The sequence below is a fragment of the Argentina silus genome (genome assembly GCF_951799395.1).
Source record: "Argentina silus genome assembly, chromosome: 6".
Taxonomy (NCBI): domain Eukaryota; kingdom Metazoa; phylum Chordata; class Actinopteri; order Argentiniformes; family Argentinidae; genus Argentina; species Argentina silus.
Window position 1 is genome coordinate 13,336,532 of NC_139660.1, and position 25,375 is coordinate 13,361,906.

Below are 25,375 nucleotides of genomic sequence, written 5' to 3' on the forward strand. Positions count from 1 at the left end.
CTTTGTTTTGGCAAAAAAAAATGTGTCCCCTCAAAGTTTATTAGCCAGACTGCTGGTCTTGGTTCCGTTCGTGCTATCTGTGTTGTTGTTTCTGGGGCTGGTGGCTAGAGGTTTATATGTACTGTTGCCCCCACGCTGCAGTTGAAAGGCTGCTCTGATTGGCTCCTCATGCTGTGGGGTTTGGACAGCACTGTTTGACTCTCTCCACATTTTCAGTAGTACAGTAGTACAGTAGTTTATCCTCTTTCAGGACTTGGACCTTGAGGCAAATGAGCTGTTTTGCAACTGTGATAACACAGATGTATGAATGGAAATTCTTCATTCTCCCCTGTTTTAGTACAATTTAATACAATTGAGTGTGCACTTACCCCAATGTTGAAAACAACAATGTCAGCATAAATGTATTGTCTTTATAAAGTAAAGCTACTGTCATTGATTCCTGCATTCAGGGCCACCTAGAAAACATAAACAATGGAGCACATGGATTTTAACATGCAAATAGCACTTGATTTCTATGACATCTGTTTTGCTTCAGGAACAACAGACATTCCATGAGAGCATAAGGTCCTTCCATAAGGTCCTTATTGCTTTGGTTATGATGAGGTACAGCAGTTCTAGTCTCATAAAGGTGTTTGGAATTAGTAATTAGAGTTGATTTATATGATAAAGAAACACTATATAAACACTATATATATATTTGTATTTGTTACAAAGTATACACACAACTGGTGATTTAGGCAGAGCCTGTGTGAGACGTAGGGGAAATTTCAAGCTCAGAGAATTGTGGTACTGTGTATCAATTCCCCAAAACAAGAGCTGGCAGCATTTGACATGCATGCTTTGTTTTGATAAGCTCTACATCAGACATAGGATAGTTTTTACTTGATCAAATCAATAGTGTAGTATAGTTGTAATGTTGTTCCTTCAAAGGTACTTTTGACTTGAGGTGTTCATTTGAGATACTGTCATGAAAAGGTTTTAAAATATCATATTACAAAGTAGCATCTTATGGTAATGTTCTGCTTGTACATACTGAATATGTTCTTTGTGTCAGAGAAGGAGAGTAGACAACTAGTAAAAGAAGTTCCAGAAGAAACTTTGTGGGCTTGCAAAGTCTTATTTTGGTAGTGGAAAAAGTTTAAAGATGGTTTGGACGATATATAGATTGATTTGCTGGGTAGTTGAAAGAAATTGAAATTGAGAGAAGGATAGACCAAATCCATTGATGAATAATATTGGCTTGCTACTTACTTAGCTAGCTATATTTCTAGATTAGATTGAAAGGTGGCATCCTATCTAGTTAGTCTGTTTATTCATTTCTTATTAGGGTTCTATATGTATACTTTATGTATTTGTTATTTGGTTCTACTGTCGTGTCACACTATATTTCTACTAGCTTACGGACTGTTTTTTTAAACCATCTTTTTATAGGGAAAAGCATATATAAATGTGTAAGTTGACTCAACTGCATGTGTGCTTTTCTTTAATGTTTCCATTCAAACAATCCCTCTTCCCCATCCCACACAAAACCCAAAGGAAGCAGAGGGGCTCTGTTGTTGCATGTTTGCTCACATGCTGGTTAGTGTGTGAAAGGTGAATATGATATCATGTGCCAAGTATCTTGCATCAGCCTTCTTGGGGGCAGAATACTTCCAGAACTGTTTTGATCAGACATGCACATCTGGGGAGCAGGACAACTTGTTAGTTCCAATCGCTGATCCCACAATAACAGGCTTTGAAGGGTAATTGTCATAATCTCTGGCTATGATGACTGTGAGGATGGAATTAACAAGGATTTTAGACATACACTGTACATTATCTTGTAGCCTATTTTTCATTTGGGTTTGCAGTAAACAGACTATTCAACAGCATAGAACTGGAAGTTGCTATATTGTATATTTCAACAGAACATACCAAGATAATGGTAGATCTGCTACTATTATCCATACACACCATGCAAAGAGAACGCGTAGTTATGTATGGTGATTTCAGCAACAGTTTGTATTGGAGCCAGCTGCAACATCAGTACAGCTGTTATTTGCAATGCAAAGGCTGAAATTCCCTTCGCTTACATCAAGTTGACCCTTTACCCAGATTCCAAACACACAGCTTTTGTATCCTACACATACATACTTTTTTGGCTTGGCTTATATGTACTATCTTCCCGGTTATCTGCTCTATGACCTTGTCCTTGTGTAATGCCTCTTTTCATTGGAACCTCAATTTTGTGAAATTGATGACATGCCAAGGGGGGGAGGGGGGGTTGCAAAAACTTTGCCCTGCCACATCCAAAGTGCCCTCCTGGATGATGTTTTTTCTGCATCAAATCTCCAGGGATAGGAAATCACCTCTTGCCCTGGTAGATGCATTCATGTTTACTTCACTGCTTGAGTTCATGGTCCCGTGAAGTTCATCGGTTCATCGCTCTCTGTCCCATTACTTAACGGTCGGGCAGGCCAGACCATGTGTTAACATCACACATGTTTATAATAACTTCCTGTATGTCCTGTCTTACCAATCAAAGTACTTTTTGTGCCCTACTACCCAGAAAAACATGTTTACCTCCTTTCTTGATCCGGACTTTGGTGTGTCCTCAGACATGATAGGTTTCTTATCTTTCCTCCTGTAAAATATGACAGAATTGTCATTGACAGCTAAGTAGATTATTTTATGGCTTATTGTTAAGACAATGAACGACTTTGACGTCTAACTACTATTAGAGGAGGTGAATGTTTATATTCTAGAAGGCTTAACTCTTGCTCAAAGTAAAACATTTCCAACTGAATTATTGAGTAAAAAACATGATATTGCAGCCATCCAAAACCTTGATCAGATGTCATTTCTTTTACTTTAGAATAAAATACATTTTGATTCTGAACCAGAGTCACACCTTCTTCCTTCCATGTTCTGCATCTCATCTCAACGCAGGTTAATGCACCGTCTATCTCAGTCATGGTATAATCACCTCTTACCAGTTATGGTGAGATTAGGACTGAAGATTCCCTCAAATTAAGACCTAAATAATTTGCTTAGATTCACTATGTTGACCCCTTTTTAGGTAAATATGCAAGCTACATGGAAATTATGAGTTGCAAGGATATGTTGGGTAGATTTCAGTTGATTGGTGTAGTGAAGAGTCTCAAATGTCTTGGAACAGTTGAAATTAAAAGACCGAGCTCTGTTGTTGTCCATGCCAAGAATGATCTTGAGAGATTGTGTGATATTAAAGTAGGCATTTTACTAGAAAGTTTCAGAAACAATTCAGAAGCCTGATCAACATCACCTGATAAGGTTATTATGGCTACTAACTGGAGTTGATATGTTGCCCCAAATGAGCTAATCATGGCTCACTGAACAGTAATTAGTCTTTGTGTGACTTTAGAGGTTATACCGTAGTTACCACAGAGCATGTCTTCTCCTCTATCATGGTGTGACCATCTGAACTGGAGGGTCTACTTGACCTGGAGGAAGAGAAGCTATAAAACCTGCCCTGTTCCCAGTATCCCCTGGAGCAAGGAGGGTGCTGTAGTAATGAAACAATAGGGATAAAGTAGAAGTAGTGTGTCCCATTTAGCTCTCAAAATCTTTTTAGACCCAAGGCATGTACTTTTTAGGCCCACAGCATGTGCCACGGGACTACTCCAGTTGTTTATCAGAGACTCCCTGAAAACAACAACAAGAACAATCTTAACTGTACTGAATCCCCTAAACCAATACGCAGCCATTTGTTTTCGTGGATATTTACTGACTTTGCTCGAACACAAGTCACAAATCAGTTTCCTTGACACTTTTGAATTTTGTTACTCAACTGACCCACATAACTTTGATTAAATATGGATGAGACATTTTGAAATTAGACATGTGAAATTTGAAACGGTAGTAAATGACACCAGTACATGATTTCCCCTCATGCTCTGTCAGTGGTTGTTGTTCTTATGTCAATATCATATATACAGTATTTAGTGTATGAAATCAATTAGCTAAGTAAAATTATGTTTGCGCTGGGTCAGGTAAATGCTCCAAAGTAACCCTGACCAGGACCTATTTCAAGTGTCACATTAACCTTAAGTCGGAAAACAAGTAACTTTCTCCATCTTCCCCGGGATGTTGACACACCAGAGCATCCTCGATGGATTGAGATACTCTGTACACGTATTCCTTTATTTACCAGTGTGTATGCTAGACCTGAATGTAATGTTTATAAAAGTATTGGAATGTATTATATTTCAAATATTATCTTTAAGTATTCGAAAAACTATATTTTCAATTAAGGATTTAGAATTAGCTTTATGCATTTGGAAAGAGTTTCCAATAACAATCAATATAACATTTACTGGTCTTATTTCACGTGTTATTAACATCATGCAGCCCATACTTCACAATCTATGCATCATTGTTGAGGAAAAGTTGAGATGTTGTACGACAAAAACATGAGGCCTACATCAGTACACTGTGCTGGAACCAATTAATGGCTGGAACATGTAGGTACTTTGAGGCATCTTTGCTCAGTACTAGGAATATGCCGCTGTGTGCCTTCCAGAATAGTAGAGAATCAGTGGTAGGTGGAAGATGTGGGTTGATGAGGTGCTCTTCCATTCATTTGTTGATGGGAGCAAATTCAGAGTGAGATGGGCCTAGTTGTTACATGAAACCAAACAGCATCCCCAAGTGAAGTTTTCTTTGCTGGTGGCCCACTGAATGGGGCATCCTCTGTTGTGTGAATGAACATAGTGGATAACCGCCATAAGGATGTTCTTCTACTCTCCCACAAGCTCTGTTTACACAAGTTAATCACACAGTCTAGTTTGAGCTCTATCTGTGTGCTCACCCTGGTACAGTATCTCCTTTCCCCCTCTTTTAGCCATTGCCTCGGCCTTGCGTGTGCTGGGGCATATTTTGGCACCTTAAGTCTATTTCCACTGTAAAAACCCAGATTGAAAATAATGTCCCTTACTTAAAAATACATCTGCTGATTCATCAAAGGGCTGCTATTTTCAATGTGCATGACATAGCAGGGATGCCATTACAGAACTAGTGGTAAGTCAAGGACAGCTCTCTCTCTTTGTCACAACAGTTTTTAAAAGACCACATGAATCTTGACCCAACCCTCAGAGGGTTTAATAGTCTGTAGCGTCATTGTAAAGGCCTAAAATGGGAATGCAGTAACTAATGCAATAGTGCCCTCTACTGTTAAACCATATGGTTGCAGCCAGGTCAGAGGTGGAAATTGTAAGAAGTGTTGTTGACATAATAATGATTGAAAGAAAGGACAAATTGAAGTTGTAATAAAAGGCTTATTGCTGTCTAGAAAACATAACATCTTAAGTAGCTGTTTCTGTTTACAATCTAAGCCTAAGGAACAACTACAAGCTTCTCATAAAACACACACACACACACACACACACCATGTAATACAGTATAGGCATGCAGTTTGTGGAATCCTGTAAACTCTTTGAAGTGAATGCTGTTAGGTCACATGGAGTGAACATCATGCAAATGATTTAATGGGGAACAAACCCTCATTGTTTAGGATGTTGTTCTTTATCATGGAGGCATGATACCACACAATTGTTCTAAATAGATAATTCTATTGAACAGAAAATATGCAATACTCTTTTTAATACCCATTCAATATTTTTTCCATGGCAACATATATAGCAATATATTTTGTCTGAACTAGGTAAATTGGCCTTTAGTTTCGCCTGTCTTGTTACCACTAGCACACTCTGAAAGTTGATGTAGACCCAGACCTTGGTCTCAGTGGGACAGCTGCTTAATTATAATATTATGCTAACATATGGCAAGTTGCGCCTATAGATGCTTGCCAAAATCTTGCATACTTGTCTATGATGTCCTGATTGGACATCGGATCAGCTTCACTGTGGCCCAGGTTATGGCCCACATAACCAATATGTTCATGCTTCATATCAGAAGGTTCAGTTAGTTTGAGGGGAAACATGACCAGCTTACACCAATTTGCCAATAAACCATGTTAATGTATGTAAACATTTTGGCTGTTAAAAGCATAGATTGAATTATAGATAGGTTGGATGATTAAACATTTTAGTAAGCGTTTCAGCAATAAAGATTGACTCAACAGAGAGGCATACTTTGAGCATGCGCACAACCATTTCCCCCACTCAGCGTTTCATTGACAGAGAGGGGCCTGTCCTGTTCTGGACCCACCACCATATATGGTAGTGGGGCCTTGCTCAAAGTATGCCTCTCCGTTGAGTCAACGGCAAACTCAAGGGGCCGAGCTCCACCGGCCCCACGGTCCCTAGTGGTTAAAAAAGGTGCTGCAGCCAGAAAAAGACAAAATCTGACAACATCATAACCACAAATATCATGAATGAGGTGGTATTACCTTACCATTCGCTTCAGTACTTTGACTTTTGAGGAAAAAATTTAGATTAATTTTAGGAAAACATGGCTAACAGCTAGTGTATCCAAGATGGCAAGAAAAGCCTTTTTTGCTGTCTGTGCAATTATTTTTGGTGGAAAGAGCATTTGGTCCAAATCAGGATTCAAGGACTTAAAGCATTTATTGGAAAGGCTTTCCAAACATCAGGGTTGTGGATCTCATGTGGACAGTGAAATAAAACTGGGTTTAATAGGGAACACCAACGTTGTTCCTCAGCTTGACAGCGCATACCGACGCAACATTGAGCGCCACCACCAAAAAACTGAGGAGAATAGGTAAGTGCTGGGTAGAATAATTGCTTGCGTTAAATTGTGTGGTAAAACCGAATCGGCTCTTTGTGGACACGATTAGTCTGTCGACCCTCTGAACCCTGGCATATTCAGGTGCATCTTTAAGACAATGTGTGATGGAGATTCTAGATTCCAAAGACATTATGATGAGGAGCCCGTATTTAAGGGTACATTCGCAATTATACAAAACGAAGTACACTGTTGCATAGCCAGCTTGTTGATGAGCTACACTATTGCCTGAGGCGGCTGGTTTATTGTTTATGTCTGCCGCATCTTTACTATTGCTTTCCCGCGGGGAAAAGTAGTCACATAGCAAGTGGTCATAGCTAAACAGAAAGATAACAATGTTTGAAATAGAAGCTGCATGATTGCGCCCACGAGAAAGAGTTCAACATATGTCTTAATCTTAAAATATATTCTGCGAATAGGCTATGTATTGATGTAGGCTATATCCAACTGCGTTTATGACGGGTGATGTGTTTTGTTTGACTGTGGTTCCACTGGCATGCATCTGAACTGTGGCCCCACCAACATTTGTAAGTAAAAGTACATTTTAATTTGGCAACATGCATCCAATCAACTAGACAGCCTACACTATAAAGAGGTAGGCCTAGTGTTATTAGTCTTTATCCAGGGGGTAATCGCTTTGCATTAGGTTCCTCTTATGTAATCAAAAGTGTTCAAGTCGAAACTACACCAACAACGAAATAAGGGCGTACCCTAATGGTTCCCTTAACACCGTTTTCAGGGTGCTGCACCAAGAGCGAGACGAGATGCGCTACCACAAACGTTGATCTGATGACAAAATAGGCTATATTTCATAAAGGGAAACCATCTGAAAATAATTTCGGCTACACTTCATAACTGGAAGCTATATTCTGGAAACATTAACAATATCTGAAATTCAAATTATTTGAAGTAGCCTATATCTACATGACATCAAGAATTGCGTCAACACTTTATATTTTTTCAATACAAGCCTAAAATGCGATACCATACCTTTTAATGTGTGCAGGGTTCTTTTTGCAATCTTCCTACTTAGTTTAAGATGATTGACATGATTTGGGAATCATATTTGATATGTGTTTATTTCTCTACATCTACAGCTCTACAACGCTCACGCTGCCGAAGAAAATAGAATAAACTCGAAGCGTAAAACTACGCTGTTTGAAGCGAGCCTCGTTTCGCAGACGTACTGCTTTCGCATGCTGTCTCATAGCTCACCGTGAGTTGTTAAACTGCGGCTGACATAACGGCGTCGGTATAGTTTGGCCGTAAAATGCACTCAAGTGTTATTCTTGTTGACCTCTGGTACTAGATTTGGCCCTAAAAATCGTATAAACTCCGTACATCATAGCATTCAAAAAAATCGGCTCATTTTGGCGCCATCTCTGGGTCTTTGGCAATCACTCCCCTACTCTGTCTATTGGCCACACATTTCCTCCCCTCATTGGATGATTCCTCCGTCTGTCATTGACTCATAAACCTTTGAAGAGTGGGAAAGCGCAAGGGGTGGTATGTTTTCCCTACTTCCCGAACTTTATTACCTTATCTCAAGAATGCCCAGAGAAGTTGTTTCAAAGAAAGCCAGAGAAAATAAATTGAAAGGTAAGACGAACCTATTGCATTTATACATTATTTAATGCATACAGTAGGCTATACTTTCAAATATAAGTAATGGGGCTCAACTATTGCGTTAAAACAAGTACTGTACAGGTAAACTCTGCCAAATCATACTGCCAAACGTATGATATTCAAGTCAAATTTGATATCCTTTTTGTCCATGTAGACGTTTTTGCTTCTAAGAGCTGGGACGAATTGAGTTGGGTGTTCCCGACTGTAATACGCAGCCCATCATTTAACTCTAGATTTATTTTCTGAAGCTTAATCATCTTTTGGAAAAAGTGGAAACACCCTGTTCAAATAGAGCTGGATGTCATCTTATTTGTGTAACATAATGGGGCACATTAAGTTATTGCAAAATAAGTTAAATTGTTTTGTGAGATAACAATAGTATAATGACTTTAATTTACATCTCTGTGTGCATTATGTAGTTTTATTTATTGTTGTGTAGTTTTAATGGTAAACATAATGTAACATCCACACACTATTTGCAAGTTAAACCATTAGAATGCTTAATCTAAATTTGTAGCCTACAGGTTGCAAATATATAATGATAGTGAAAGGCCAAATTTAGCTTAAACCATTTCAGATTACATCTGGGCCACAGGAAGTGTTATGCTGTTTTGTTAATATTTGTAGTTTCAGATAAAAGTCATCATGAAACAGTAGGACAAAACATTGTATGAACTCAGTAGAAGAGAAACTAATTGTGTAGCTCACAATGATACACATAATCATATTGTGGTTTGGGGATGACTAGATTAATCTAATTTTCATGGAATTGTTTTGATTGATTTTCCTATGGCTTGGCTGTGCAATGCGGTCAACATGTCAAAGACTGTAATTCATCCACTTGATTGCTAACCATCCCCATGTTGTTCGTCATGTGATTCTATTTTTTAAAGCTGGCGTATTGCCTGTCTGTGATTCCCTGGTCCATCTTATCTCCCCTGACAGCCCATCTCACTTCACTGCATCTTTACTTGTGATTTGTCTGTAGGATTTGTCTCTATCAACATGGCAACATGTGATTTAACAAATTTAGTTTAGTTATGTTGATTTGACCATTTTAAAACCAACCACACATACATATACACACGTACATGAATTGATAGGTTGAAATGAACATGTACATGAATTGATAGGTTGAAACAACAATGTAGACATTTTCATTAGATGACAAAGTTTTGGACAGAATCCTGAAAATAATAGTTCTGTCCTGAATCTAGTTGTTTGTTTTGAAGTGAAACTGCAGCCATTGATGTAATGTACACACATACTAATAAACGTATCTTGTAGAGTAGAGTATATCATATGTATAGCCTATTATGTGATAATTGACTGGAATATATATATATATATATATATATATATATATATGGGAAACGAATGGCCTGAACTTGGATGTTACCAGGCTGATCGATAATATAATAGGCTTTAATTCTAATGTCTCCAGAAATGTGATGATTACTCAAGCAACTGAAAGAAGATAAATAAAAATTCAACTAAACTCAAATCACTTGAGCTGCAGAAATTAAGCTAAGCGTAAATAAGTTATACTGTATGTAAACTTGTCTGTCTCTGCTTGGTAGTGGCTATTGACTAATGTTATCGTCCATGTCTGTTGTCAACCCTGTTGATTGACGTCTTGTTATCCTATAGATAAAGGCTGGAGTTCTTGTAGCAAATCACAACAATTACGTCTGTTTGACGGTGATGTGTTAAGCTTTCAACAACATTCATGAGTTCACTGGGAAAAAATGGTCGGTTCCTGCAACAGTACACTTGGGTATGACTTACAGTGTCTGTGTCAAAAATAGAAGCCTCATAAATTTAGTGAGGGGTGTTGTGGGGCAGTGAAATGGTGTGATGCTTTGGGCATTCTCCATGTCTGACAAATGAGAGAAAGAATAGTGGATTTATTTATTCTTTGATACATATTCCGTACTCTGCGTGTTCCCAGTATCAGGACTATTTCAAGCTATGTTCATAGATTAATAACAAAATTATAAACTCTTTTTTCTTTTTCTTTTTTATTAGCTTTGAGGATGATTGCAAAAACTGCTACTCTTATATGTAGGAGAAGGCTACATGGATACATTGGTACAAAGCATAGTTTTACCCTAGCATTTTCAAAGATGAGCTCTGAGCATAGAAAGTTCAAGCCTATCTCAAGCAGCAATTAGTGTGAAGCGTTAAGTGTTAAATGTAACCCAATAGTAGAAACCTCCCACCATAATTAGCAGGCATCCATCCTATGAAATGGAAATGTCATATTTGTGGTTTTCCAAATTGCTCTCTGAATTAACTTTGCAGGAGCTACATTTAGAGTTTGTGAAGAGACATGCAGGCTAGAATTTTTGTATCTTCTGCAGTGGTTGGCTATTCATTTTTGGAATTAGAGCCAACTTGGAGATTCTCACACAATTTAAGAGAGGACCGGTTTGTCTTAATGCTCTGGAGGGATTAGGCTAGATGTCCATAGAGTATGTGAATATGAAATGCATTTTTAATGGAAATTCATTGCACAAAGTCTTTTTATACTAGATTGATTTAACGCGAGGCCCCACAGCATCTACGAGAGAAATGACAAATGCTGAATGAATGCTTACTGGCTGAATACCCAAAATACCCATGTCTACTCACTTACAAGGCTTGGGAAAGAGAGGCCTCTAATTGAATCCAGTGCCTTGCGATGCTGTGTATTCCCACTTTAACTGTAATCTGCTGCTTCTCACAGGAAGAACCAATTTTACCAAGGCTACTTTTGGAAACACTTAATGTATGTCATAATACTGTCACTTCAGAACATTGCTCAGGTTTTATTTCTTTGAATGTTAAGACTGTGTTGTCCTTTAGGTAGTGGGAGTTTAATGTTTTCTGTCTGGTTTTAAACTATGTCTAACAGGATGGGAAACACAGAGGTCAATTGGAAATCACTTCTTATCTGAAATCTTCACAATTTCTCTGAAGAGTGAAATTGGCATTGTGCTCGAACATGCAGAAGAGTCACATCTCAATTAGTGTCACTTTTAACCAAGTTAAGTGGCTAATGGCCTATGTTTTAACTTAAAAGTGTAAGTCTAATGTTAATTATATCATCACATTCTACTGCTACCTTTCAAAGGCCAAGATCAGCTGTTCGTGTCAACCTCCATTGTCTTCAATCAAAGCAATGTTGTTGAATCAGTATAATTTGCACCAGTAAAGGAAATAACTGACTAATAAAGGTATTTGAGTTTCTGTGTAGTAGACAACAGTGGTAGCCGACATCTGGTCTTTTACTAGAGGTATGAAACGTCTGGACGTTTCAATTGCTACTGTTGTGAAGGATGCATGTGGTTCAGTCCTACAGTTCCAAGTAAACCAGTGTATTTTCAGTTTTGGAGTTTCTGGAATCTGTCAAATATTGTTATCTGCAACCGCTAAATGTTTTGAACCAACCAAATACAGTCTTTGATTGGTGGTTTGCTATATAGCTTAAAGTTTTTCTGAAAACTGTTTAATTTAGCAATTGCTTCCGGGGCGTTTTGCCTAAGAGGAAAACAATGGGAAACACTGTGCTAGCTGAAAACATTTACTGGTATGCAATGTGACTGCTATGGGTGTCTGACCTGAAGCTCACTGATGCAGTCATCACTGGAAACGATTTGTAAGACCTGCTTTGTGTCAGGGTGGGGCATTTCACCCATCGGGCATGGGTGTTCCTCAATGGATTATGACTGATTCATGCCTCTGGGAAATATACACTGCATGCAAAATGGGTCAAAATCATAGTTTCCACAGACCTAGGCAGACATTATGTTTTTATTCCATCATTAAGCCCATTCCAAGTTCAGTCAATTCATCCTCATAGGTTCCTCAGCTCTCAAAAAACAATAGTTTGACAATACACAAATAAAACAGGCAACACAGTCTTAACTGAAGCTTAACTGAAGTTGAAAAATATCTGTGGACCATGGCAGCCATCTTCACTGGTTCCACATTTTCCCAGTGAAGTTGTACAGTATATCAGGTATCTCATAATTTTCGCCTTATACTCAGGCCTATATGAGGACACTTACAGAGGAGTTAGCTGGCGACAGTTTTAGAATGAGTGTGGGTAGTCGTACATAGAGGGCATTGTTAAATCTGCATGCCAATCCAAAGCCTTACTTCGAGCATGTTCTTCAAGCCAACATGGTGCTTTGGAAGAGTCGTCAAGGTCCTCTGATAGCATTTTGTACTGTTTGCTTCCAAAACACCAACCATACAAAGTCATGGACCTCCCCAATGTGCCTGATTCAATTAACTTTGTGACATTTTGATCCTGAGCACAGTGGGGAGAGAGAAAGAGTGAAGGGGTTGGGGATGTGGAAAACAAGGAGACTTCACAAAACTTTGCAAAACAGTTTCGCCACCAAAGTGGCATAATGCTTCATTGTGGGGGCCTGAATGTGCTTGATTGTGTTTTGAATGAGAGTCTGGTAAGGGGAGGGGGGGGGGGGGTTATGGGATACATGTGATGTTTGAAACAAAGTAGATTTTTAAAGATAAGGTTTTAGATGTTTTACCAGATTGATTAGAGTTAAATGTCTTTTTGAAGTGTCAACTTGAGACAGACTTTTGACATCAGCGCATGAATTATATGCGAAAGAGTTATGATACAGTCCCCAAGTAGCCAGGCTAACATCTGTATGTTCAGGTATCCATAAACTTCCTGGGGTTTAGCTTTCACATGTAGCCTACGGTACACACACACACACACACACACACACACACACACACACACACACACACACACACTGTTTCTCCCTTATGTTAATTGTATGTTATCTGAGCACTGCATGATGTGTCATGTAATGTGTGCCAGGAAGCACCTCGTAACAGGACAGCGGCCCTATAGTAGATTGTGTGTGCGTGCCTCTGTGTGTGAGGGGGCTTTGTTATTGTCGTACTGCTCTATGTTTGTTCAGCTCCTCGTTTTTTGCTTGTCTTCTCCCCGGCTTGTTCCTCCGGCCTTCAGGAAGCAGCTTTTCTGGCCAGGGCGATGGGTTTCCTGGCAGGAGCGGCCCTGAGTTCCTACTGCGAGACAATAGGAGGTCTCCCTCGGGGCATGGGGGCCTTTCCTAAGACCTGTTTCCCTTCAGGAAACGGCAGATTTATCCCAGCAGCTGAGCTGGGCCACAGAGAAACAGGGAGTAGAGAGGAAGTGAAGCCGTGTGTGTGTGTGTGAGAGAGTGTATGGGGCTTTTCTTATGTAAAGTAGTCGGATGGTACAAATGAGCCTGTGGTCGTGCGTTGAAAGAATAGATATTGGCCTTGCCCAAGGAGACCAGAAGCTGGGGTACGTTGTGTGTGGGCTACGTCTTATAATGTTCGGTACAGCTAGAAGCCCCTCTACTCTATTGTCAACCGGACTTTTCAACCCTCTGCTTCCTTTAGAGGGAAAAGGGTGGTGGTGGGGATGAGGTCACTTTTCTAAAACATGGCTCATGTGATGTAGCCAGCCCTGGACCAGAACATTTCCTGTTGAAAAGATGTGCTGAAAAAGTACCCCCAAATGTTAGATTTATGGAAATGAGGAAACTGCAGTCTCAGTAATGTCAGTAAAGTTAGAGAAATGTTACGTAAGAGAGCAGAAAGAGAGTAGAAAACTTGTCATAAACCTTCAACAATTCTGGAAATATATGCAATTCAGTGCAATAGCTTAGCTTGGCCTCAATTTGTAGAGCAATGCAGTGTGTCAATTTACAATGGAATTCAATAAAAACCTTACAAAGTTAAGCCCTCAGCCTGCTATTAGTTTTATATTAAGTTACGGCCATATGCATTATCTCCAGTCATTTATGGGATCATATGACATTTGCCCCTGTGGAACCAGTGTGTTTTCAGGGCAGAAAAGAGCTTTGTGTTTTTTTCATTTTTGTGTGCGCGTGTGTGACATGGCGATGTGTCTCATGGCTGGTGAGGATGAAGGGTGTACAAGAATGTGCCTTCTCCCCCTGTGCCCTGTAATTTGCTGCCTGTCATCAGGCCCTGGAAAAAAAACATTTGAACTAGCCTGTTTTCTGCTGACTGGGAGCTGGAGGCACTAAGGGAGGAAGAGTGGGATGGGCAGTTCCACGGTAACAGAATGATGCTTTTTCCCTTTCAAACGTACGCCAAACAAAAATCCTTGATAGCAATGTTTAACAAACCATACAGCTCTATGCAATGTTGCTTCTAACAATTCCAATTGAAAAAACCCCAAAACAAAACACATTAAGAACTGTGTAGATCCAAAAATCTAATCGGTAACAGAATTACTGAAATGTTATTGGCTACATTCACTTTTTTGTACAGGTTGTACAGTACCTAAAAGGGTTCTTCAGCTGTCCCTGTGGAAGAACCGTTTTGGAACTTTTTTTAGATTTAGATTTTTGGATCTACACAGTTCTTAATGTGTTTCTTTTTTTCTTTTTTATTATTATTTTCAGTTGGAATTGTTGGAATAAGTCCTTGTGCATAGAGCTGTATGGTTTGTTAAACATTGCTGTTGGTAACAGAATGACCAGTTTTAATCACTAATTAATTCCTAAACTAAATCAATATCACTAAAAACAAAGTATGTGGTTGGTTTACTTTTGTTAACTTTCATTATCCTTGCTCCTCATGAGGCAGAGAAATTTGAATATATCTTACACTTATGTGGGTTTTAACAGAATGACCTAGAGACTGGGTAATAATTCTTAAACTTACAGAAGCCAAACCATTTCCTAAAAACAAAATCTAAGTGTTGATATTAGTTGACTGGTGTCTATGTTTGAACATTAATGAGGTTTGATGAACACCTTTTAAAATTAATTTTAATTTTTACATTTTTCTAAACACCTTTTAAATACTTCTTTTCTGGTAGATGTTTTCTTAGACAGTTTTTCATATGTTTGACCAGAAGTCAAAGCCTTTGCTTGTCGCCATACTTATGATAGAGGATGTTTGAGAAATATATTTCTGAATGTATTTTGCAAAAATATATATTCTTAGCTTTTATTTGACTCCCAAACTGATATACTCTGATGAATTTAACATTTTGGTCCTCATGGGTCCTTGAAGAAAGTGCATTGCAAGGCTAGGCTATGTAGTTGAAGCTGTACTCCTATGATATGAGGTGCAGACATCTGGGGCATTTGGAACTAGGATAGCATGGCCCAAACAGTCCCAAAGACCAGAAGGGATATTTCACAAAGTGAGATCATTGAGTTAGCCAGATACATGTTGTAGACATTCTCTAGACAACTAAATGTTATTTCCTTGTTAATAAAGACAGACAAACTTGGTGTAGACATACAAGTGACTGTATGTTTATGGTCTTGATAACCTGTTGCACACGACTGTAAATTTCAATGTAAACAAGAAAGTGACAAGAAAGTGTTTATCAAAGTAAAAAAAAGTGGTCCTGCTTAGTGAAACACACCCGTTTGTATGACAGGGTTATCCTGAGCTACATTAGATGCTGTGGGATTTCCCGAATGTTTCCATCATTAGTATCAGTTGAATCCCAGTTGTTTAGATCAGGGTGAGTTTACTAAAAAGCTTCTTATCTTAAGTAGTACATAATTTCTCAACCTAGCTGCAAAGCCAGAAGGGAGTAGCAATTGTAAAATCAGTGTTTGCAGGTCAGTCTTCTGTGCGTGAACAAACCAAATTTGTTAAATGAAGAACGTTGCTGATTTAGGAGTGTCGTGGGACTAGATCATCAAAACAAACTACTTAAGCTCTGAAGCTATCGGGAAACTCAGCCCAGACAGGTAATCTGTAAATGTGTGGTGTCTTGATCATGTCTGCCTCACACTGTTGTGTGTATCCCTACCCCTAGCCCTCAATGGCCCCAGTGTAGGATGAGGGTTTCTTCTCAGGCTGGGTGACAGGAGGCATGGCTGACAGGCTGAAGCTAACCAGAGTCACTAAGCCCAGTCTCCACTTGACGCTACAGGCACAGGCAGACTTAATGGCCAGGGTCGGTGAATGCCATTCTTCAGTGATAAGCAGAGGGACCAGCCACTGCAATCAGCATTAGGGTTTATTTTTAATCCAATGGTTGTTTCATGGAATATGTTCATATGTTAGTATCTTAGGTATTTAAGTGGTGGCAAGAAAAGTTCACTGCACAGGGAGAATTGCTTGAGACTTTCACTTTATTATTATTTTTATTTAGTAAGTTACATTTAGTTTGTCAACACTTCACCTAAAATTGTTTGTTTTTTTTATTTACAATGTACACAGAATATAGAAGGAACTTGTGACAGTAGTTTTCCTCATATTCTCCTTGAGCAGTCTTTAGAGATGACAGAAAATCCTGGTATTTCAAGGTTTCATTTGTCCCCCAATGTTTTTAGAATGACTATCTTGTTGAGATACTTGAGGAGGGCTACATGTTCCAGCCTGGTCATGCCAGCAGGATGTGAGAGCGAAGTGTATAGTGGAATGTGCCTGGGGCTATAGGGAAACAGATCTGTGTGTGTGTGTGTGTGTGTGTGTGTGTGTGTGTGTGTGTGTGTGGTGTATACTACACAAGTCTGACTTTGTGTATGTCTGTCCTCTCGCCTCAGTACAGTGTGACCAACAACTTGTGTACGTGGTGTATGCTGCTCTGAGATTGACCTTGTGTATGTCTGTCCTCTCGCCTCAGTACAGTATGACCCACAACTTGTGTGTGTGTGTATATTGCTCTGACTCCTCTCTCTCTCTCTCTCTCTCTCTCTCTCTCTCTCAGTGGAGCTAAGGAGCCTGGACCCAGAGTGTGAGTGACAGCCAGGAGGAGGAACTCCTGCTGCACCATCAAGACAGCTTTATGAACCTTTCAGAGAGTGTATGAGAGGTAATCTTATATCAATACAACAGTCAATCAGAGACAGTAACTCAAAATGAACAGTATGAAACATAATTACTGCTGATAGTATGGTAGTTTATTCTAAGAAAATTCTTTTGACAAATGTTTTAAGTGTGTTGTTTAGAGGAATAGGCAAGATGGTGATCCTATTGAAATGTAATATCTGCCTTGTGTGTGTATTGGCTCATGTTCATCTTTTTGTGTTGCTTTTGTTACCTCTTTTATCTGCAACGTGTGCAAGGCTCTCAGTCATACTGCTCGGAGGTATAGATGATGTTACGGTTAATCCCCTTCAACACGTCTGACAAAGAAAAAACAAACCATAGGATTAACCCCTCGTTTACCAACAGTACCTCTTGATCTCCAAATGGAATCTGACGTGGGGAGTTGTTGTTTTTTTCACCAAAAAGTGGATTCAGTGAAATTTATCAATGGAGAGTCTTCTTCAGTGATGCAGCTAGCTTTCCTATTAGCTAATGAGCTATGACAAAAGCCATAAAGTTGTTCAGATCTCCTTACCGTATGGGCTTTGTAGCTCTGTAAAGATTTATTTTCCTATGGAGAGAGCTTTGCAACCCATTGAAATATTAGTTCAAGGGTGTGGTGCCATTGACACTCAGACAGAGTAATATCGTTTCAAGCTTAGATCTACTGTAACAAATTACATGCATTACATCCTTCTCTCTCTCAAACTATCATGTAAAACATACTAGCCTTTAAGCAAGCTTAAAGGTATTTTAATCATGCTAGTCAAAATCAGTGACTTCTTCTTCTCTCCCCAGGTAGAGTTGACTCTGTCAGGACTTCTGAGGAAAGATCTCAGTCCAGGAAGATGACGCAGTCTGTGCAGGCGAACCCAAAGCTGCCTGGTAAGCAATATTATGATGATTCATTGAGAATAATATTTGGATACACTTTGCTTCAACCCTCTGTCATAAAGACTTGATACTGTCATTATAAGGGATTGACGTGAAAGCTGGTGTTCGCTAATAACAACTGTTACAGAACATTATTTATGTTAGTTTATCGGCTACCTGACTCGTAACTAGACTGTGTACCTTTCTGATATCAGCTGGTATCACTTTTTATAACAGCTATTGTTATGACGATATTATGCAGGCATTTTGACAAAGGATTCAAGTAAGGTGTTATCTAATGTTCTAATCATGTGACCATGTGCCCCACAGATCTGGGTGCGCCATTTCTATATTCCAGCCAGGAAGAGGGGGATCAACCAGGATCTTATTCTGTCCAGACTCCGTATGGCTTCCAGCTGGACCTGGACTTCCTCAAGTATGTGGAGGAGATAGAGAGTGGCCACAACCTCCGTCGAGCACCAGTCAGCTCACGCAGGTCGACCCGTGGGGTAAAAGTCTCTCAGCGGAGCACCAGTGTGGGGGGACGTGCCAGTGGTTGGACCTCGACTGAGTCTCTCTCATCCCCCGCCAGCGAGGACGGGAGGGCACCTCCTCCGCCGCATCCACGGAACCGCATCGGCTCTGCGCCAAGTGAGGCACAACCTCTGTCCCCTCTATCCGTTCTCAGCCCCCCCCTATCTGCCGGTGCTAAAGTGCCGCCCCCTCCGCCACTGCGTAATCCCAGAGTGGAGAGAACCCTTCTGGAAACCAGCCTGCGACTGCAGCAGGAGCAGACCCACCAGCACCAAAATGGTGCCCGTTTTCAGCTCTCTGACCCTCCTAAGCAAAGCCACATGGCAACTGTTGCCTCCCTCCCTGTCCCTTCCCAGGTGTCCCCTTCAAACACAGCCACTTTGGACGGCCAGCCCCTGCTTCACTCCTCTGCCTCCCCCAGTCCATCTCAGAGTAGCTGGACCAGACCCAGTCCCCACACCTCTGGTAGGAGCACTCCAGCCTCCAGCACTGGAATGGCTCCACTCCCTCCCACCCAGTTGCAGACAGTGAGAGAGCAAATGGCCACAGCCCTGAGGCAACTGAAGGAGATGGAGGAGCGTGTGAAGGGGGTCCCAGCCCTAGAGAGAGAGGTGGCCAAACTACGTGCAGAGAAAGACATGCTCCTGTTGGCACTGCAGGAGAAGAAATCTTTGTCCACTGTGGGGACGGGGGTCCAACAACAACAACAGGCTACAACTACAGTTGCCAATTCCACTACAGAAGACTCAAAGACACAGGGTCAGGGACCTCCTCCTTCTCCTAGTCGCAAGGGCCCCAGCAAAGCAGGTGACCTCAGAAGGCTGACTGAGAAATTTGAGGGAAAGAGTGAGAAATATGAAGAGCGTTCAGAGAAATTTCAAACTAAGTCAGTGGAGACCAAGTCAGTGGCAGTTGGGGATAACATGTCGCTGGAGGCTGGGGTCTTCTACTACAACCTGGGTGTGAAGGACGCTTCTGAAGGCACGGACGTCAGTGTCTGTGAGAAAGGCATGGGGACGGACACCACAGCCACCAGTGAAGAGGGAGTACAGGCTGTAGTGGAGACTGAGGAAGCTTCAGTGTGGGTGATGGAGTCGCTGCTTGGGGTGACCAGTGAGGCACAGAGGGAGATAGACACCTTACAGGACACCATCAAGTTCCAGCAGGAGTCCATTTTGGCTCTGGAGGAGCGACTAAGCCAAGCAGTCGAGGACCTAGGAACCATAAAGGCTCAGGAAGAAGACAGGAACTCCAAAGTCATGTTGGAGAAGGGGGTTCTAGCCAAACCAGTCACAGCGCATGCCCAAGTCGAAACAGAATCCTTAACATCCGCCTTGCAACATGTCGCTGTCTCTTGTTGCCCTGAGGTTGTAGATGCATGTATAGGTGATGACTTAACAGCTGGACAGTATGACCAGAGCACGCAAACTGATGCTGTCGTGAGCCCGATGGAACCAACCCCGTTGGCACTGGTCAGCATTGGGAGCCAATGGGAGAATCTGTTAGAGGAGACTCAAGAGCATAAACCTCTGGTCACCTCATTAAAGAGGAGGCAGATGACAATCACAGAGTATAAAGTCACCCCTGATGAGGAGATGGTCAGTGTAGCAGAGAAAAGAGATGGGGAGCAGGAGGAGACGGCGCCCAGCAATTCAAAAACTGTTGGTGGTGAGTGACAGATATTTCATGTTCAGAACTTCCTTTTAAGGAGGAAGTGACATAAATGACAGCATAAATAAAAGCTTTTTTAATAAAAAACACTTGCCATTCGAAATCCATTTGTGGCCCGTGAGTCACATGTTTACCACCTCCTGATCTAATGGGTGTAAGTACTGCCTATTGTCATCTTTGCTTAGAATGGTCTGAATGTGATGCGCTATGTAGTGTTCCATTAGGAATAACCCATTAACTGTGTTTGGCTCACTATATCCTTTGTGGAATTGTGGCCACAGGAATGCTTAAATCCATCATGAAAAGGAAGGATGGGAGTACCTCAGGCGAGGCTCGCAGTGGTGGCAAGAAGAGCTTGCAATTTGTTGGCATTCTCAATGGAGGGTGAGTTATGCTTGAAGCATATTACCAAACAGTGATATACAGATGGAGCTGTATAACCAGTGATATTACAGTCACACACTTCTGTTCAGGTATGAGTCGACATCGAGTGAAGAGGAAGAGGGGAGTTCTTCGGGCGGCAGTGGAGCCGGTGAATGCTCCGACAGCAGTGAGGAGGAAGAGGCGGCTCTGGAGGACACCTCTGATGAGGAGAGGAACATTAATCTGGATGACAGCGATAGTGACGAGGAGGCCATACGAGCAGAAACTCAGGCCTCTGATGCTGTGAAAGAAAAGTATGCCCTTTTGCAGCTGAAGCTTACCAAGTGATGTCAAAGAAGGCTATTGCAAAACATTTAAATAGATAGTTTACCACTTTTTCAAACATTCACAGGGGTTTCTTTCTGCAATACACTATATTGTTTTTTAAAGGTTGAGTCCAAAATTGCAAAAACTTAGCATCTATGCTCAGGATGTTATGGTGTAGTTCTAGTATTAAGTAGATGAACATTCCATTTTGGAACCTCATCGTACATTGTCTAAAGATCCTAGTCTTTCACCACCTATTGTTAACTCCCAAGCCTAATTACATGACCCCTTTGTCACAGGTTTGAGCTGAGTGCAAAAATGCGCGAAGCTTGCCTCATTCTGAAGAACCACCTGAATGATGATGTCAAAACACTGAAGAGTAAGGAAGTGGTGGGTTCCAACATGCCTGTTTAACATCTGCTTGGACCAGCCTCTTGTTTGCATCTGTAGACAACATACGCCTCTTAAATTTTGTAAACAAATCAACTGTCTGTTAATTTTTGTGTCTTCGCTTGATTAAGTAGTCTGATGAACTGTAGGTATAAACGATTATTGATAACAATACAACTCTATGACTTTAAATCATTAAATTGCAATAGGCTAGGCACTTTTTAAAAGAGTCTCGCATGGCTACTTGATAGTCATATAGTGGCTGTATTTCATCAGTGATCTCCACAGTGATACTACTGTACGTCTTCTCCCTCTTCCTGTCCTGTAGCTCTCCAGCACCCATACTGTGCAGCTGGAATGGTTCCGCATCTCCAGTGCCAAGATGGCCCAGCCATCCCGGGTCTCCGACTACCTGATGGCGTTCACAGAGGTCTCCTCTGCCTTGCTGACACACATCGTGAATATGACAGATGGCAATGGCAACACTGCCTTGCACTACAGTGTCTCACACTCCAACTTCACTGTGGTGGGGCTACTACTGGACACAGGTCAGTTTGAGGCATGTCAACAATATCCCTGGGTAGTTGTTTTTGAGCTATTCTAATTATCTAAGTACATCGTTTATGACATGTGAGCAGACAGTATGTCATAATGGCTTTGTAGAAGTTTTTATTTAATGTATCTCATGTTTGGCCACACAACATCAAATCAGTTATTCCATTTGATTATGATCAGGAATTCTCCATGTCGTCTGGGTTTCACTGTGTGTGTGTGTGTGTGTGTGTGTGTGTGTGTGTGTGTGTGTGTGTGTGTGTGTGTCTGTGTCTGTGTCTGTGTCTGTGTCTGTGTCTGTGTCTGTGTGTGTGTGTGTGTGTGTGTGTGTGTGTGTGTATATATATTCTATGCAGGCATGTGTTGTGTGGATAAGCAGAACAAGGCTGGATACACTGCTATCATGCTGGCTGCCCTCTCTGCTGTGAAAGAGGAGGAAGACATGGCGGTGGTGAAGAAGCTCTTCAGTCAGGGCAATGTGAATGCCAAGGCCAGCCAGGCAAGTTAAATCAGTTCAATTTCATGTGGTCTACCAAAGTGTTGGTCTACCAAAACACATTGTCCTCTCAAAAGCATTTAGCTTTTATGTGTATTCAAAGATTTTGACAAACATTTGTTATCCTTTCATAACTGTTTCCCTTAAACCTCTGAAATGATTTAATGTCACATGGTAAACAAAATGATGATTAGACCTTATGATGTTTTGTTATCTTGCCAGTTAGCACTTTCCACTTCATTAAAGCATCACCTCCCACTTCATTTTCAGCATAACCTAACTGAATTTTAGCAGAGACTTCTTTAACTAAAGGATCATAGGGTGTGTTACCTACAGTACGGGTTGTTCATCTTTGCAAATCTGAGCGATTTGTCTTTTTGTTTGATAAGGCTCCCACTTGGCTGTTTTGATATTGCCAAGTCATAGGATTGTGATTTGTTGCTCACTTGTTAAATGTCAACAACCATTGCCATGAATTAGATTACCTTTGCGTCTTACCATTGTCACAGAAGGAGCTGTATTGCAACGAGGAAAATCATGCAATGGCATGACCAGACCCTATAGAGAAGGTTAAGTGGCTTATATGTGTTTGGTCAGTGGAAGTGTAATATATTGTATGCATTTTATGCCTTTGACTCTTTGACCTCTTCAACTGGGTTTTGAATATTAAAATGGGATAAAAGTCTAACTTTGCTCACCTCAGTTAATTCCCTAGGTCAACTTTCATCAACCCTAACTGATGTGTTGATGCCATGCTTACTTATGCTAACTCGTCTGGTTGTGTTCAGGCTGGCCAGACGGCACTGATGCTAGCTGTTAGCCATGGCCGGCAGGAGATGGTACGAGCACTGCTGGACTGTGGTGCCGATGTCAATGTACAAGATGACGAGGGCTCCACAGCACTCATGTGTGCTAGCGAGCATGGCCGGGCCGAGATCGTCTCACTGCTCCTGGACCAGCCGGGCTGTGACATCTCCATCGTGGACAACGTGAGTTCCTCAGCTTTCGCTTGCTGAATTCCAAATCCTCAAACCCCTACTAGCCACTCTTAGAGGATAGGATTGGTTGAGGCAATATGGCAACATTTGCATCCAGTCAGATGGGCAAGATGAAGCTATTACCATAATGTTGATGTCGGGAGGCTGGTGGAGGTTGGTATCCTGTTCCTGATACCATTCCATGCATTACAATAAGCCCATCCTCTGATTTCTATCTCCACCAGCCTTCCCTGGCTGATGTCTATCCAATCCTCTCAGATCTATACCAGGCCTAGGGTGTAGGCGCTAGGGGTTGATTTGGAATTCAGCATCTCTACTGTACCTCCTGTACACTCTTGATAGTCTAAACTGGCCTCTTTTACTTTCCACTATTTTGTCTTAAAATCTGTACAAATGCAGGAAAGGAAGTCAACAGAGTGGACCATTTAATATCGCCCTGAGGGCTGAATTAAAAAAAAAGTTTAAAAAAAAGAAGAAAAAAAAACAATCTTCTTTGTTGTTTACTGCCATATCTGGGGTGACACAGGAGATGATACATAAAGTAAAATATTCCTCCAGTGACTTGCATATTTCTCTGTGAAACCACAGTATAAGTCAGTCGCACAATGGTTCTTTCATGATCACAGCAGCTTGGCAGTAATTTTTGAATCAGCACATCAGCGTTTTTAAATTGATTTTTACAGTGGATTTATCTCAGACTAGTCCAAACCTCCCGACTGATATTGAAGCAACACATCCAGGGCCAAATGAGTTAGCCATAGAGTACATGGATTGGGTTTCAGTAGGACACAGCTGGACTAAGGGGGGGGTGGGAAAGTATTTGGGACTGGGTTTTTTTTTCTTCCAAAACTGTGACATACAGTTAATGCATGAGGATTGTGAGGCAGGCTGAGATGGGGGCCGGGGGCGCGGGGGGGGGGGGGTTAAACTGATCCCAGGTATACACATACTACAGAGCGAACTGGTTGTGAATGGGCAAGAGTGTTCTGTCTCAAATAAGTCTGCTCTTCTGTTTTTGTCTCCCTCCCATCTGTAGGACGGCAGCAACGCTCTGTCCATTGCCCTGGAGGCCTCGCACAATGACACAGCTGTGCTGCTCTACGCCCACATGAACTATGCAAAAACCCAGGCCGCTGTGAGTTTCAAGACTCTGGAGACGCCTACTTGTTAAGCAACGGGCAGTTAAGGCCTTGAATCCAGTATAGGTCATAACATATCCGTATCATGAGCAATGTCACTTCTATTTGAAGTAGGTAATATTAGCGCCTTGGCCCCACTCCAATGTTTCGTTTGGGTGTGGTATGTGTGATGCTGGTTTTAGGATTTTGACTTGTGTAGCAGTAGTGACCCCTAGGGCATATCCCATGAAGTTCCATGAGTATTTACTGTTTTTTTCCAGAGTATTACCAGTGTTTGTAAATATGTATCTTTTTGTGTCTTTCAGGGGACTACCAAGACCCATCCAAGAAGCCCGACTAGTCCTCAAAAGACATGGCCTGCGGAGTGATTATCCATCAACATGGACAAACAAATATTACTGGACATGAGCATTGAAAAAACTCCACTGGAATTGCCGCTGTCTACTTAAATATCTATTTATATCTTGTCATATGTTATACATTTATTTGTATTGTTGATATAAGACTGCTATTTTCCATAAATGCCTTGAACAGGTATTATACTCTACTAATCTGCATTCTTAATATTTCTGATTAAGTAAAGGTCAGCCGCATCTATTTTTCTATGATACAGTATAAGACGGACCTTGCATTTATTTGCATTCAATAATGTGTTTAGCTTTAGATCCCCACCCCTCCTTTAACTGCCCTCAATTTCCATGCCAAAATAATTAAAGACTGCACTAACTGTCTACGCATTGTATATTCATGTATCTATTTTCATGACAAAAATAAACATATATTTACATAACAAGTGTTACACATTCTGTACTTCTTAGTTTTAGCTAAGAAGTTGAGAAGAAATAGCTCACTGAGAATAT

General features: G+C 41.0%; 1 protein-coding gene across 2 annotated transcripts; it reads left to right on the forward strand.

The window, feature by feature from the left end:
- The first annotated feature begins 17,122 nt into the window (after positions 1-17,122).
- On the forward strand, positions 17,123-25,259 carry kank3 (KN motif and ankyrin repeat domains 3). Of its 2 annotated transcripts, none has more exons than XM_083671487.1 (11): positions 17,123-17,176; positions 17,971-18,057; positions 18,376-20,247; positions 20,532-20,634; positions 20,724-20,927; positions 21,240-21,330; positions 21,659-21,878; positions 22,239-22,381; positions 23,167-23,367; positions 24,413-24,511; positions 24,821-25,259. In XM_083671487.1, exons 1-11 carry the CDS (start codon positions 17,170-17,172, stop codon positions 24,881-24,883), a joined length of 3,090 nt encoding a protein of 1,029 aa, XP_083527613.1. In that variant the 5' UTR covers positions 17,123-17,169; the 3' UTR covers positions 24,884-25,259. The 2 variants fall into 2 exon arrangements, with proteins under 2 accessions (XP_083527613.1, XP_083527614.1); XM_083671488.1 differs by having other exon boundaries at positions 17,127-17,176; positions 17,975-18,057.
- Positions 25,260-25,375: the final 116 nt, after the last annotated feature.

What these genes read in the sequence shown, in the direction of transcription:
- kank3 (XM_083671487.1), top strand. An exon ending in CAATTCAAAAACTGTTGGTG is followed by an intron (nt 20,248 to 20,531) that starts GTGAGTGACAGA and finishes TTGTGGCCACAG; the next exon opens with GAATGCTTAAATCCATCATG. An exon ending in CACTGAAGAGTAAGGAAGTG is followed by an intron (nt 21,331 to 21,658) that starts GTGGGTTCCAAC and finishes CCTGTCCTGTAG; the next exon opens with CTCTCCAGCACCCATACTGT.